This window comes from Lonchura striata, chromosome 6, assembly GCF_050655825.1.
Source record: "Lonchura striata isolate lonStrDom1 chromosome 6, ASM5065582v1, whole genome shotgun sequence".
Lineage (NCBI taxonomy): Eukaryota > Metazoa > Chordata > Aves > Passeriformes > Estrildidae > Lonchura > Lonchura striata.
Genome location: NC_140708.1, coordinates 4680761 through 4695358, shown reverse-complemented (window position 1 = coordinate 4695358; position 14598 = coordinate 4680761). Strand labels below are relative to the sequence as shown.

At 45.8% G+C, this 14598-nt stretch overlaps 1 protein-coding gene across 8 annotated transcripts in view; it reads left to right on the top strand.

Moving 5' to 3' along the window:
• P4HA1 (prolyl 4-hydroxylase subunit alpha 1) overlaps positions 1-14598 on the top strand; it is a 29029-nt gene that overhangs the window by 1853 nt on the left and 12578 nt on the right. For 4 of the 8 annotated variants that reach the window (XM_085583900.1, XM_085583899.1, XM_021543877.3 and 1 more), the window contains exons 2-9: positions 3901-4017; positions 4832-4928; positions 6708-6859; positions 7556-7693; positions 9398-9637; positions 10437-10627; positions 11144-11320; positions 14350-14420. In XM_085583900.1, coding sequence (XP_085440026.1) covers positions 3930-4017; positions 4832-4928; positions 6708-6859; positions 7556-7693; positions 9398-9637; positions 10437-10627; positions 11144-11320; positions 14350-14420 — 1154 coding nt within the window. In that variant the 5' untranslated portion in view covers positions 3901-3929. The remainder of the gene's footprint in view (positions 1-3900; positions 4018-4831; positions 4929-6707; positions 6860-7555; positions 7694-9397; positions 9638-10436; positions 10628-11143; positions 11321-14349; positions 14421-14598) is intronic. The other 4 variants (XM_021543876.3, XM_085583897.1, XM_021543875.3 and 1 more) reach the window with 1 other exon arrangement.

Here is a 14598-nt window from a genome sequence, read left to right as displayed (position 1 = left end):
TCCAACCTATATTCCCTTGGTGCAGCTTAACACTGTCCTCTGGTTCTCCCAGTGCTGCCTGGAGAAAGAGACCAACCCTAGCTGAGCAGAGCCTCCTTTCAGGGAGTTGTAGAGAGTGACAAGGTCACCCCTGAGTCTCCTTTTCTCCAGGCTGAGCAGCCCCAGCTCCCTCAATCACTATTAATATTTGAAAACATTCCTGTATATCTCTGTTTTTGCTCAGCTAATCCTTGAGCAGAAGGATAGCCTCCTGTCTGTTGTATGTAATAAAATAATTGCTCTATTCCATTCCCCATGCTCTTTGTCTTGGCCTGGGAAGTTAGAAAAGGTGGGCTCTGAGGGGTGTCCATTCCATCTTAGTCTGGAGGAAACCAAGGGAAAACTTGCTTCAGTTCCCTGTGTACAAATCTCTGTACAAACAGAACTGCTCTGTATTCAGCCATGAATGTTGTCTTCAACTTGGAAGTAAATGATAGGTAGAGCACCCTACTCGACTTTGATTCTCATAAGGGTATTAATAATTAGAGTATTATGCTATGTTTTTCACATATATAAAAGATTATAACTTTGTTAAAAGATGCCTAAAGTGCACCCTCTTCTTTTTGTAATAGCAATTGTAGAAAATCTGTCTTCTTTCACTGCTTGGATCTTAATTTTAAGGCAGCCTTTGAACATGCAAGAGGACTTGGGAACTGGATTCTGGTGCTTCTGTCCTGTGAGACCTTTAAGCAATGATGACAGCTAAATATTTGTAGTACTTATTTTGGGAAAGTTTTCCTTTTCAGTAGTTTCAGTCACATTGTGTCATGAGACTGTAGCTTGGGTTGTCCTTGAGACAGGAGAGGTTTAGGGCAGTGAGCAGCTGTAATTTCTGGTTCCATCTTCTCCATGTCCCCTAAACTCAGCTTAACTGGTCAAGGGGTTTTATTATTATTTTTACATACAGTGGGGTCCAGGACGGATTTAATCAAAAGTTGAGGATCTTGGTGATAGTTTTGTCTCCTGGCCCTGCAGTGGACTTCATTTTGAGCAGGCCAGTTACTTCTTACCTAAATAAAGAAGCTGGTTTGGAATTGAGTTAGAGCCATTCCATATTGAAGTAGCCCCTCAGTTTACATTTTTTTATCCTGTTTTCTCAGTCCTTGTAAGCACCTGGGAACTTGGAGCTGGCAGTGAGGAGACTTGGCTAATGAGCCTCTTCAGTCTTTGGTCACTGGGCAGTGGGACCTTGATTGTGATGAGGTTATGTCGTGTGCCACTCTGCAGCTGTCTTTGCTTGTCTGCTTGCATCTTTCTACTTGTAAAGCAGGACTGAACTCTGGGAACCCCCCAAAAAACCCCTCTAAGGTTACATCAGTTGAAATGGTTGTGTTGAAATTTGTTGTGCGCTCAGAGAATCTGTGCTGCTCTTGGCAGTGCCATTGCTCTGCTTGCTGCTTTGTTTCCCTTCTATCCGCGTGTTTATTTTCTCTTTGCTGTCCCCTCCTTCCCCTGCTCGTGTTTTGCTGTTTCAGAGCTTAGTCAGTGCACGTTCCCAGGGGAGGCAGGGAGCTCCTGTGTTGGAGCTGTCAGCTGGACTCCCACTTCTCTGCGTGGGCAGTGATCCCCTTCTTCCCGAGATGCTCAATTGCCATTTCTGTGGGACACAGCTGAGGAGGAGGGCAAGACTGACAGGAATAATGGAGAGAGGATTTTCATCTTGTTTTACTTCATGTCAACAACGGGAAGAAATTAAAGCCTACTTACTTGGCAGCCTGTGGATCTGGGAGATTGCCAGCGTCTATATGGACTGAGCTGTGTTTTCTTTGATTTGGGAACCTGTGGCTGGTGCTGCTGCAGTGGTTGGAAGGCTCTGCTCCTTCTGAAATTCTTCCAAGAATGGGAGATCTAGTTCCTCTGGGCAGCCCTTTCTAGTGCCTAAGTGTGACAAACTTCGTGTTTGTACCTCCTTGGAATTGCCCTCGTTGCATTTTGTGGCTGTTGCCAGTCACTCCTGCTGTGTGCCTGTGGAGATAAGGAGTTGGGAATAAGGGTTGCAACATTGTTTGTAGAAGCCTGGTGTTGGAACAGGCTGCAAAGGCTGAGAAATAAAGAGGAGAAGAGGAAAACCAAGATGGAATGCTGTCACTGAGAGCAGTATGTGGTGAGGAAACATTGTTTTCTTCACCTTTTTAGTGATTTTTAAAATTGGTTTTCCTTTGTGGCTTTAAAAAGTTTCATCTTGATTAATATAGCAAGAAAGGAAACTTTCTGAAGCTTCTCTTGTGTTTCACTGAGTGCAGTAAACAAATAGCTCAGTGCATTCCCAGTGCTGATAAAATTGGTAAATATTTGTGATGTAGTAAAGCTGTTCGTGCTTTGTCACCGATTCACAGATGTATTGGCTCGAGTGCTGAATGAGCAGGAGGCACTTGGCTTTCTGCAGGGTGAAACAGGAGTTGAGTGGTGTTTTCAGTAAGAATGGAGGTGGACATCAGTGGGTTTTTATTAGGTTTGTTTGAAACAGTCTGATGGCTGCCTGTGGGGAGGAAGAGGTGAGGAAGGCTGCTGTGGACAGCAGGGCTGCTTTAAAGCATTGGTGAGGGGAAAAAGGGGAACTCCAGGAGGCTTCCCTGTCCAAACTCTCACGGGCAGAAAGCAAGTTAGAATGTGCAAGAATGCATCAGCCCTTCAGCTGTGGTCATGCAGATTTTGGGTGGTTTACAAGAGCTGGAGGTTGTGCTGCTTTTCTGGGCTCGTTTCCTGCTGTTGCTGTTGGTGCCAGTGGAACTGTGCTGGTCCTGTCCAACAGGCAGGCAGGCCCCAGAGGAAATCCAAAGCCCAGTGCAAATCCTTCTGCAGTGCTGGAGGTGGAAGGAGAGGAGGGAGCTGCCTCCTGACCCTCAGGTGCAGGACAAGCAGAGGTCCTGCACTCCAGAGTCAGGGACGGTTCCTGTTAATACCACCACCCATGCTTGGGATGGTTTCTATTTGGGTGTAACTTTTGAACTTCCATGGTTATGTTTGCACATTTGCTATGTGAATACCAGACCTATTGGTCTATGTTGTTTGCTTCCCTAAATAGGACAAACTACCTTGTAGCTGAGCTTGCTTTTTTCCTTTCTTTTTTTCTTCATTAGTTGTGCTGTTGGAAGAACTGTAAACCAATTTCTGTTAGTCCATGCACTGGAATTAAATTTTTTTTCTGACCAGATACAATATGTGAGAGGTTTAAGCTTTTGTCTGGGGAGGAAAAAAAGCAAACCTTGTGAATTCCACGACAGCATAATTACTCCTGAAGTATGCAGGAGCCAGGCGATGCTGGGCTGCTGAAGGGATCAGGATCCTGAAAGGCTTGAGCTTGGCAGCTGGCCCTGCAGAAAGCACTGCAGCCTGTGGGTGCTCAGCCAGGATCCAGGGACAGACAGAGCAGCCTTTTGTGTCAGGTGTGCAGCTTGGCTCCACGGGGGCAGCGGGAACATGCACACAACTCCCTCTCTGGACTGCTCATGTCAGACTTTCATTCAGACCTGTTCCACTGGCATCTTCCCGACTGAAAAAAGGAAACTTCTTTTTCCCACTGAGTGGATGAACTTGATGATGACTATTTTAAACCAGCGTTGTGTGCTTTTTTCAGTGTTTGGTTTCTTTCAGTGCTTTTTGCCAAGCAGCTCGTAACTGCAGCATGATTTAGATGCCAAAAAGGAAGAGTGCTGGTGAGCACCTTGTCCCTGAGCTATTCTTTTTTCTCAGGTATAAAAGTCAGCAGGAAGGACTCAGTCTGTGGGAGCTGCTCAGGCTGTCAGGGTTCTGCTCCCTCAAGCAGCAGTGGCAGCCCCAAGAGACTGAGCTGCTCCTTCTGAGGGTGCATTCCACTCTCTGGTGAGCAGGGATTTTCACCTGTTTGTGTTTCTCTCACAGGTGTGTAGCGAGGTGAGAGCTGTTGAGCAATGGCGTTCAAGAAGGTTTGGTGTGCCCTAGCTCTGGGATTTCTGCTGCCTTTCTCTTGTGCCCACACGGACTTCTTCACTTCCATTGGTGAGAACTGCTTTGGTGTAGCCAAAAGAGTTTCTTGACAGCCTCCAAAGCTCATTCTGCAAGGATGTGTTAATCATCCGAGGCCCTAATTGGTGCAGAACTAAAACCACTTCCTAGTTCTTACCACATTATTGGCTTTTCTCTGGGGAGAAACCAGGGGTGGTCTAATGACCCAGGCTAGGCTTTGCAGTGACTATTTATTCTTAAGGGTATTGGAATTGAGGCAGAATTTGGGTGTTGCACACATGTTGAAGGAGGTGGTGAAGCTGCCAAGGACACATAATGGTGCAGTATGTCTGGATCACCCTTGGGTTCTGATGGGCACTGCACCCCTTTGTGCTGAACCACTTCAGCTGCCTGCTTGCAGGAGGTGAAGCAATTATTAATTAATACCAGGGACCCCTTGAAGTCATGGATATAATCTTAAAAATAAAGCCCTGGATCAGTGCTGTGTATCAAACATGAAGGCTTTGTGTATATCTGTAGCTTTTTCTTTATTTGCTCTACATTATGTATGCTTGGATGAAAGATTACTCTGTGGCAAACAATTTCCTTTTCCAAATGAATCCTAAATTAGTTCTAATAATAAATATGCAGTATTACATTAATTTCCATGGCAACAAGGTCGGTCCAGCAGGAGATTTTCTCCTTCAAAAAAGAGAAAAAAAGGTCTTACTCAGATATTCCTTCAGGATTGTTTAAGCAAACGCAGAAGGACTTTTGGGGAAGAATGAAAGTCAAAAAGAGGAAAAGGCCTTTAATTCTCAGGGTTTTGTTTCTCCTTGACTCACCAAACTCTTTTTTTTTTTTCTAGGTCATATGACAGACTTAATTAATACAGAAAAAGATCTGGTTGTGTCACTCAAAGATTACATTAAGGCAGAGGAAAGCAAGCTGGAGCAGATCAAAAAGTAAGCAGTTGTTGCCACAATGCTAATGGTTGATCATTTGAGTCCACCCTTATGCAGAAAGATCTTCCTTAAGGCTGATTAAATTTGTGGAATTTTTCCTCTGGGGCAAAGCTTAAAGTAGCAGGTTTTGCTGGGTGTTTGTTGTAAGTTGTTCTTTCAGCACTGCTTGGTGCATAAATAAGAAGAGACCTGACCATGTGAGGAGCAGAGCCCAGTGTGTCAGATTTTATCACAGCTAGAAAAACACATTTTATCACTGAACAGGATGCTTTCCTTGCTTTCAGAAATATGCATAAGTCTGTCTTGAGGGTGTTAAAAGAGTTCTAGATGGAGGAGTAGTTTTTATTTTAGCCTTTGTGTATTACTTTCTGGTGTTCCACCATGCAGGAAGAAAGATCCTTCTTAGTCCTTTGAAACACAGACTTGGAATTGCTGCCAGGTTTGGAATGTTACAAGTAGATTCTTTACAACTACAAATGAACAAGGGAAGTGAGCCAGTTGGGGCATCCCAGGGTGTGTAAACACAGCTTGTTGCAGAAATGTTGCAGCTCTGTTTTAATTTTATCAGAGGTGCTCCCTGTGAGGTCAGGAGAGTTTAAATAACTGTCACAGAGCTGTTAAAGAACATGGGGGAAAATGCCAGCGTTGTTTGTTGGCATCTGGAAGATACTGGGAGCTGCTCCTGCAGTGGGAAATGCAGGGAGGGTTTGACCCTGGGCCATGTGAAGGCACAGGGTGAAGTTGGTTTCTTTCAGTCTTGCTCTGAGCTGGAGCTGGTCCCCAGCAGCTCCTCTGGTTTGGAGGGACCCCCTCACTGGTGTGGCTGCTGGAAACCCCCCCAGGGACTGCCAGAGTGCAGGAGAACAATCAGGGGCAGTGTGGGGAGATGCAGCCAGGGGCTCCTCTGACAGCTGTGAACACCTCCGTGCCTCAGGTACAGCCTGCAGATTCCATCCAGGCAAACCAGATCCTGGAACAAGAGGAGCTCCAGCTGATGGGCAGAGCTCCCTCCAGGCTACAGATTCTGGATTTGCTTTCTTGCTGGAGTTTGGGATTCTCTGTGGGTGTGGCTCCTCAACATCAATTTACCCTGACTGCAGGGCGTTGCTGCACCTCTTCATGGTGTACAGCTGCTTTTTAATTTTTTTTTAAGCTGTGCTTGTTTTGGGTCACCTTGGGGTTGTGAATGACTTGTGGTACTTAGAGAATTTTGAGTTGGGGCTGCAGCACTAGAAACTGGGTCTGGGCCACTCATGTGGAGGTGTGAGAACAACATGTTGCTTCATCCAAGCTTTCAGCATGGAAAGGAGCTTTGAGAGGCAAGGGATGTCTCACACATGTAAGTGTGTGTCTGAGTGTAAAATAATTTGAGACAAGCATTGAACTGCTTTTTTGTAAGCCTTAGGGGGAAAAAGGGGGCAATTGAAAGATTGAAAATGTGGGTAAAGCTTTGTTTTTGATCAGTCCTGCATGACAGCTTGTAATGGAAGTGCTGGCACTGTGCTTTTGGGGCTTGTAGGAAGAAGTTCCTGCAGCAGGGCTCCAACGAGGACTGCAGGAGCAGCACAAGACTTGGGCTGCAGCTGAGGAAGAAGATTTAATAAAAGAAAAGGAAGTAGCCCTTTTTGTTCCTTTTAGAAGAGCTCTAAATATATATAATGCAAAAGCCTGCAATTTTGGTTGACTTTTTTATTAGTGAAGACATTTGAGCAGTTTGCAATCATTTCTTTAGCACACCAGCAGACCTCTGTGAGACTTTAATGAATACTGTCATTCTAGATGGGCAGAGAAGTTGGATCAGCTGACAGCTACTGCCACGAAAGACCCAGAGGGGTTTTTGGGCCATCCTGTGAATGCATTCAAGCTGATGAAACGGCTCAACACAGAGTGGGGTGAGCTGGAGAGCCTGGTCCTCAAGGACATGTCAGATGGTGAGTGTGTGCCTGCAGCACAAGCCAGCATCACAGACTCACTGCAGGTACTTGGCTGTTGCCTTTCACGTGTCAGGGCTTGAATTAGATTGGCAAATCTGCTTTTGAGACTGAGCATTTGTGGAATTAGTGTAGCAAACACTTAATTGCTGCCTCTTTTCTTCAGCAAGAGTGGAAGCTCTTTAGCAAAGGAGCAGGACAAGAAATAGTCAAGTGTGAAAGACACTTAGCAAAAGGAAGCCAGGGTGGTTATAATGGACCTGTGAGACTGTCTCAACAGCTAATTAATACCAGATGGAGGTTTGTAATAAGGAATTGTAAGAAAGAGCTTTCAAAAAGAAAAGGATTAGTCTCTGATAAGGGTTCAGCACGCTCAGCTTCCCTGTTGCTGCGAGAGGGGCTGAATATGGCAACAGAAAAGGCTCACACTGCACCTGCCAGCCAGAAATCTGCACCAGTGTGTCTTAAGCCCTTCTGAATGGGTGGGAGTAAAAAAACAACAACAAAAAAAGTCTTTATTTTTGGTTTTTCCTTTGCTTTCTTTAAAACAAAACCCAAACCAAATGCAAACTGTGCAGCCTGTGTTGTGAGTTCAGTCCAGGCTTGTGTGAAGGTGGATTTTGGCTTTCCCTGGGGCAGGGAGTTCACACAATTCCCAGGACAGAGGGTGAGCATGTGTTTCCCTGCCTTTCCCAGGCTTTATCTCCAACATGACAATCCAGAGGCAGTTCTTCCCAAATGATGAGGATCAGACTGGGGCAGCCAAGGCCCTCCTGAGGCTCCAGGACACCTACAACCTGGACACAGACACCCTCTCCAGAGGGAACCTGCCAGGTGAGAGCCATCCTTGGTTGTTATTTGCATTTCCTAAATGTCCTCATTACAAATTTTTTTTCTCTGTTCCATCTTGTTTAATTTCTCATCCTGAAGGTAACATTAGGAAAGGGTTTGAGCTGGCTAAAATGAATGAAAAAGTGGTTTTTTTGGTTGAAATCTGCATCTTTCTTCTAGTTATGGTAAGATAATCTAGTGTTAATGGTTTCAAATAAAAATCAATAGCAATAAAATTTTGTCTGGGTGAGTTTTTTCCCTTGTGTTGCACTGGCAGTTGCCTGGTTTTATTGCACAGCTTAATGCATTTTAGCAAGTTCCTTTGAGCTTAACATTCAGGGATTGTGTAAATTGAAGAGCAAAAGATGGTGCATACACAGACTTAAGCCTATGTGGCATTGCTTGAGCTGATCATTAACAGGCTGCTTTGTGCAGGAGAAGACACAACTTCTCTCTTTTTGTCAGAAAACTTTCTCTGCTGAGTCTTCCTTGTTTCCTCTGTTCAAAACCAGTCCTGTGCCAGCTGGCAAAAAATCAGCTCTGTACAATCCATCTGTGTTTTTGCAAGTGCTCATTGTGGTCAGATGCCTAATAAAATTAAGGGTAATTTGCTTTATGTGTTATGATGTATAACCTTGCTTTTGGGTTTGGTTCAAGACCTGCTTAAGGACCTACAGATTCCTCCTAATGCAATGAGCAGCTTGTTGCTGTTTTCTTCAAACAGCACAAAATACAAGGGGAAGTTTTGCTGGTTTTGAAGCAATGAGCTGTCCAGACTGTGTGCAATGAATTGTAATGGCAGAACCTAGACGTTCTGGAGGATAAAAAAGAGGATAGAAAAGAATAGGTTGGACTCCAGAGAGGAACTTCCCATGTGGTCACTTGTTTGTGCTCCTTTTCTTCATTCCCAGGGAATTTCTTTTGGTCCAGAATCTCAGCTTCTGCCCAGTTATTGGAGGCTTTGCAGATTCAGGCTCAGGAAGTTGCAGTTGCTGCCCATCACAGGAATGGACAGCAGAACAGCTGCACTCTTTGGGCACTGCAGAGCTGCTGTTAGAAATTCAGAATGGTTAAGATGTAATCAGGGATGTAATTTTAGCTGTAACACTGGCAGGTTCTGTTTCCCTTTTACAAGATTAAATCTGGTTTTTCATAGGGCCTGTATTTCCAGAGGCAAAAATAGGAATCTGTAATTTGCCTACTAGTGCTTTAATCTTTCAGAGGTCACTTAAAATGTTTCTAAAAATGACTGACTTGAAAAAAATCCCAAGCAGCTGGGAATTTACTCCCTGGTGTTTTTCTTTTTCCTCCCCCACCAAGTTGTCACTAACAAGTGGTTCAGTAACATTTTGAAAGCAGTGGTGTGATGTCCTTGAAAACAAAGTTCTGAAACTTCAAATTAGGCTCATTTTTACTCTTGTTGGAAGTGGTTGGGGTTTTGAAGAAGGAAAGTTTAATTGATTTTTCACTAGTGTAGAGACATTTAGCATGTTCCCTGGTATTCTGGCAGTGGAAAGCTGCATCTGAGTGCTTGTGTGCCAAGGATTTACAGGCTTTAGAGACTTCCAACAAACAGCTACTGCAGAAGGGAGCTGTGGGAGAACAGAAATAAAAGCCTGCTGTGAGGAATGAGAAATAATTTGAATGTTTCTCGGAGGACAGGTCTGGAACCCTGTGTAAACTCTTTGTTTTGCTCTAAATACCCAGGTGTGAAGCACAAATCCTTTCTAACAGCTGAAGACTGCTTTGAGCTGGGCAAGATTGCCTACACAGAAGCTGACTACTACCACACAGAGCTGTGGATGGAGCAAGCCCTGAAGCAGCTGGATGAGGGAGAAGTGTCCTCTGCAGACAAAGTCTACATCCTGGACTACCTGAGCTATGCTGTGTACCAGCAGGGCGACCTGGGCAAGGCCATGGCGCTCACCAGGCGCCTCCTGGAGCTGGGTGAGGGACACAGGGGCACAGCCCTGCCTGGGTTTGTCCTGGGGAGTGCAGCCTTGCCTAGGATCTGACTCCTATATACCTTTGTGAAGTGTGTTTTTACATTTTAGATACAGATTTGCTCCTTTGTACTGAAGGGTTTTCTTGGCTTCTGTCCTTTTACCTGTCTGAAATCTGGTTCTCTCTCTACGTTTTGCTTTCCTGGATTGAGATTGCTTCCCACTAGGTAGAGGCAAAACCAAAATTAAATGGAAACTAAAATGGTGATACTGAAATCTCTGCAGATGATTTAAATGCAAATTCAGCATGCTGAAGATGAAACACTTGTAAAAACAAGAAATACAGACTACAGGACAGTGAGATAAGTCTGTTTCATGAAAAATGAAAGCATTTATTCTTCTGTAAATACTCCACTGACTGACTGTGTAACAGATGTTCTGGGAAGCTCAGAACTAACCCTAACATAGCAAAAGCCACTTACTAAAGAACTGAAGCTAATTCTGTAAGTTAAAAAGCTTTGTCACCAGAAATCCTAAATCCCACCAGGGTAGTTTCAAGTTTCCAGGCCGTCGTGCTGTGCCAGCTCTCTCCCTGTCCCATTCCCTTGTCTCTCCCTCTGTAGTGAGATGGGATGGAGTGGCCAAACCCTTTTCCTCAGTGCTGGGACCCCTGTGTGCAGTGAGGGTTGGAGAAGCAGTGGTGTGCATCTGTTTCCTTTTGCTTTCTGTGAATAACCACTTCTGGATGATTCCTCAGGGGCTGGAACCCTGCCAGTGATCCCCGTCTGCTTCTCTGTCTGTAGATCCTGAACATCAAAGAGCAAATGGGAACATGAAATACTTTGAATACATCATGGCTAAAGAAAAAGAAGCAAACAAATCCAGCACGGATTCAGAAGAGCAGCAGGAGAAGGAAACTGAGGTTAAGAAAAAGGATTACCTGCCTGAGAGAAGGAAGTACGAAATGCTGTGCCGTGGGGAGGGGCTCAAAATGGTAAAGTGGAGTAGACTGTTCTCAAATGTTTGAAACCAAACAATGTCAGGAATTTGTGTGTGGTGTGCAAGCAAGGAAGCTGTTAGAGCAAGCAGCTGGATGAGTGTGCAGAGCTGAGGATCACGTGTTGGATTTCTTCCCCCTTTGGGCTGTTCAGTAGACAGAAAGCAATGCTGCCCCAGGCACTGCTGGCTGTCTTGGATGTGCTCCATCAGTGTAATTAATTGAATAAGGATGCTGGAAGTCCGGAGTTACAGACAGAATTAAACAGGGGTGGTTTTTTCGTGGTGAAATTATCTTAGTAATGTTATGTGAAGTAATGCTTGCTGAAGTATTGCACAGCAACATTTAAGTGCAGGCAGCGCTGACTTCTCAAACTGAAATAATCTCTTTAACCTGTCACATAAGGAGGTGGGGAGAGTGAATTGTTTGCATGCCCAGGATGTGTTCCACCCTTGGAGATACCAATGTCCTGTGGCAGTTCTCTGACTGTCCCCTGCTGTGCCTCCCTCCCAGACTCCCCGCAGACAGAAGAGGCTCTTCTGCCGCTACTACGACGGGAACAGAAACCCCAGATACATCCTGGGCCCTGTCAAGCAGGAGGATGAGTGGGACAAGCCCCGGATCGTTCGCTTCCTGGACATCATCTCTGATGAAGAGATCGAGACCGTAAAGGAGCTGGCAAAGCCCAGGGTAAATGCCTTACCCTTCCTTGCCTCTGGAATCTGCAATTCCTCGTGTACTTGGTGTGAGTGGCTGTCTCTGGAGCGCAGGGGTGCGTGCAGTGAGCTTACACTTTGCATGCCTCACCTCGCAGCTCTCGGTGGCACCCCTTGCAGGAAGCTGGGAAAAGCTGGGAATTCTCTGTGATTGACTGGAGGCAGGTCACAGCAGCACAGAATTGTCAGGCTCTCCCAGCAGACACAATTTCAGCTGGTTTGGATGAGGAGGAGAATGTTCTCCAACAGAGAACAAACATAAAGCAGCAAGGGTGGACTGGAGTATTCCTGACTTGTTGCTTTTCTGCTTGTGTTTCTTTCCTTTTTAAGTCTGGAAGGGAAAGCAGCCATTCCTCTGGTCCTGGAATGCCACCTTATTGTATAGACAAGAAAGAATGGTTATATTCTCCATTTTGCTATATGACTGGCTTCTGTTGATGCCTTGTGAAGGCTGGTCCAGAACAGAGATGAGACAGTTAAAGAATAAAGTAGGGATTTATTAAAAGGCCTCAATGGATCCACCTTGGGCAGCACAAGAGCCCAGCCAGGGCTGCACCCCAGATGAGTCAAAATGGTCACAAAATGCACGAGTGCTCACGGGGACTCTCACTTTGATCAGTTCAGCTCCATTTGCACATTGGAGTTCATTGTCCAATTCCAGCTTTAGCCCAGGCAGTCCCATCCTGCTTTTCTCTCTTCAGCCCACGTTGTTTGTGCTCTTGGGCCTGAGATTTGGATCATCTGTCCTTGGTCCCCAGCTAGAGAAGGAATTGTTTTGTCTCCCTGCTCTGTGCAGAGAGCTCACTGTGCCTTAATGTGAAGCTCAGACCCACACACTAAACCAGCACAGAACCTGGAAAATACAAAAGCTAAACCTGAGGCCATCACTATCTCCAGGCTTGGAAGCTGCCTGCAGGTGAAAGAGCTTTAAGAGGTCAGGACATAATTGGTGCATTTTGGCTTCTTATTGACGATGGTGGCTCATCAACCCTGTTTGAGACACTGGATGCACAGGTTCTTGTTTCTTAGTGAGGAATAATCCAGGGCAGCTCCACTGTCTGAGAAAACAGCAAGCTGATGGGGTTGCCTTCTGTATCCAGTTGGTGCAACTTGGCATCTACAAGTGTACACTGAAGATGTAGTTAGTTAAATTAATTTATTTTTTCATCAATTCTAAAATAAGACTTATACTCATAGAAATGTGATTTTCCTGCTTTTTTCCTTTGCTTTTGGCTTAAATGGCTGAGAAGATGGAGACTGGGGGAATAAGAGCATTCAGTGCAAGAGAAGCTCTTGGCTTGGCTAAGAGGTGTGGTTGTACATGGGCACCTGGGCAGTGAGGCTGTCCTTGGCCTACCAGAGAGCTTGAAGGAGATGTTAAAGCTCCCTGAAGCCTGAGGGCTTGGACATTGGGAAGAATCTCTTCACTGAAGGAGTTTGTCAGGCTTTGGCAAGTTGCCATCCCTGGAGGTGCCCAAGGAATGGCTGGATGTGACACTCAGTGCTCCAGGCTGGGTGGCAAGGTGGGCAGGGATCAGAGGCTGGAGTTGAGTATCTTGGAGGTCTTCTCCAACCTCAGTGATTCTGTGATTTTATTCTGAGGATTCTGAGATAATGTTCTGAACTGTAAGCAAGAAGTGCAAGCTTTTCCCTCCATCTGTGAGACACCTCCTCCTGCCGCCCTGGCAGACAGCTTTGCTGCAGGGCTGAAAATCAGAGCCCCCATTGCTGGTCTGGAGGTGTTGGAGCTCCTTTGCTCCACTGTGATGTGTTCCATACCTGTGGACTGTGACCAGACCACTACTTTACAGAGTAGAAAACTGTTAAATGTGTGACTGTAAGCTCTGAACTTGCTGAGGTCGCTGTTTTCCTGTCAAACAGCTCATGGCAAAGACTTGGAGACCTTTATGGCAGGAGCATCTGTATGCAGTTACTGTTCCCATATTCCCTGTGGCTGAGGCCTTGCATGGCTCAGCAGCAAAAGATTTTGTTCTTGGAGACCTGAAGGTCATCTCCTGCTTCCTGCTGCTCAGGATGCTGCCATCCTCTGGGAGAAGAGTGCTGGCTGATCTATGCCCAGCCTTCTGCCCTGCTGGCAGGATGAAGCCTCATTATTCAGCTCTGGAGTCTCACTGGAATTGTAGTTTGTGCCTTTCTTTTTTATGTATCTGCATCAGAGGAGAGGAGAGGCAGCATACTGGGATCGCCCAGTATTTTTTCTTCTTAGTAGGTATGGAGAGGCCTTGGCTTGTTTAGTTGATTTTAACAGTGGAGAAATGCTTCTGATTGTTTGGAAGTTGGCATGACATTGTGCCTTTAGCAAGATTTGGGTTCTGCATCTCAGCCTTTCCAGTTATGAGTGATGGAGAGTGTCTGGTAGTACATGAACCAAGCTAAAGGGCACATGTAAGGCTCCGAGTTGGAATATTAACACAGATGGGAAGGTGTGAGGTAAATAGAGCACAACAGAGGGAAAGAAAAGCTTTGAGTCAGGAGTTCCCACTCTATGTAGATGTGACCATGGGTGAAGCAGAAGTTTGTGGGAACTCAGTGCTGCTTTTGGTACAGGAAGGACCAAAAAGAAATGGTTTATTCACCTTTGGCTCCTGGTGCTGCCTGGATTCAATTTACCTGTCAAACTCCTTGTGCAGGGGCAGGGCAGTGTTGTCCACATGCCACACCATGGTGCTGCTCCCAGAGCATTTCACTACAAGAGAAACTCAAGCTGCTGTAGTTTGCTTTATTCAGACAGCTGTTCCCGCTACAGCCATGGAAACACACAAACATGGAAAACCTTAAAAAAAAAAAACCAACCAAGAAACCTTTCTTTTGGTAAAGCTGGAGCCTCCCCTCGTTCCCCGTGGCCCTGCAGCCTCGGTGGCAGCCAGAGCAGGGCAGCGGTGCCGGGGCGGTGGCATTGTCCCCTGGCCAGGCTTCTGAATGGTCGGATTGCTGGGATGCAGATTGTGCTTGTAATGCAACTTCTGATGGTTCGCTTCACAGCTGAGGCGAGCCACCATTTCAAACCCCATAACGGGAGCCTTGGAGACGGCACATTACAGAATTAGCAAAAGGTAAGAGAGCTCTATGCCAGAGGTTTTGGGCCTGTCATGAGTGTGTACGTCCTGCTCATTCTGAGGAAACAAGAGGTGGGCTGAAGAGACAGCTTGCAGTCCACCTTGTGATTCCCTGCAGATCTGTAACAGGCTGTTGCTGCTGAGTTTCTCAGTCTTTTCCTTCAGCTGGAAGTTC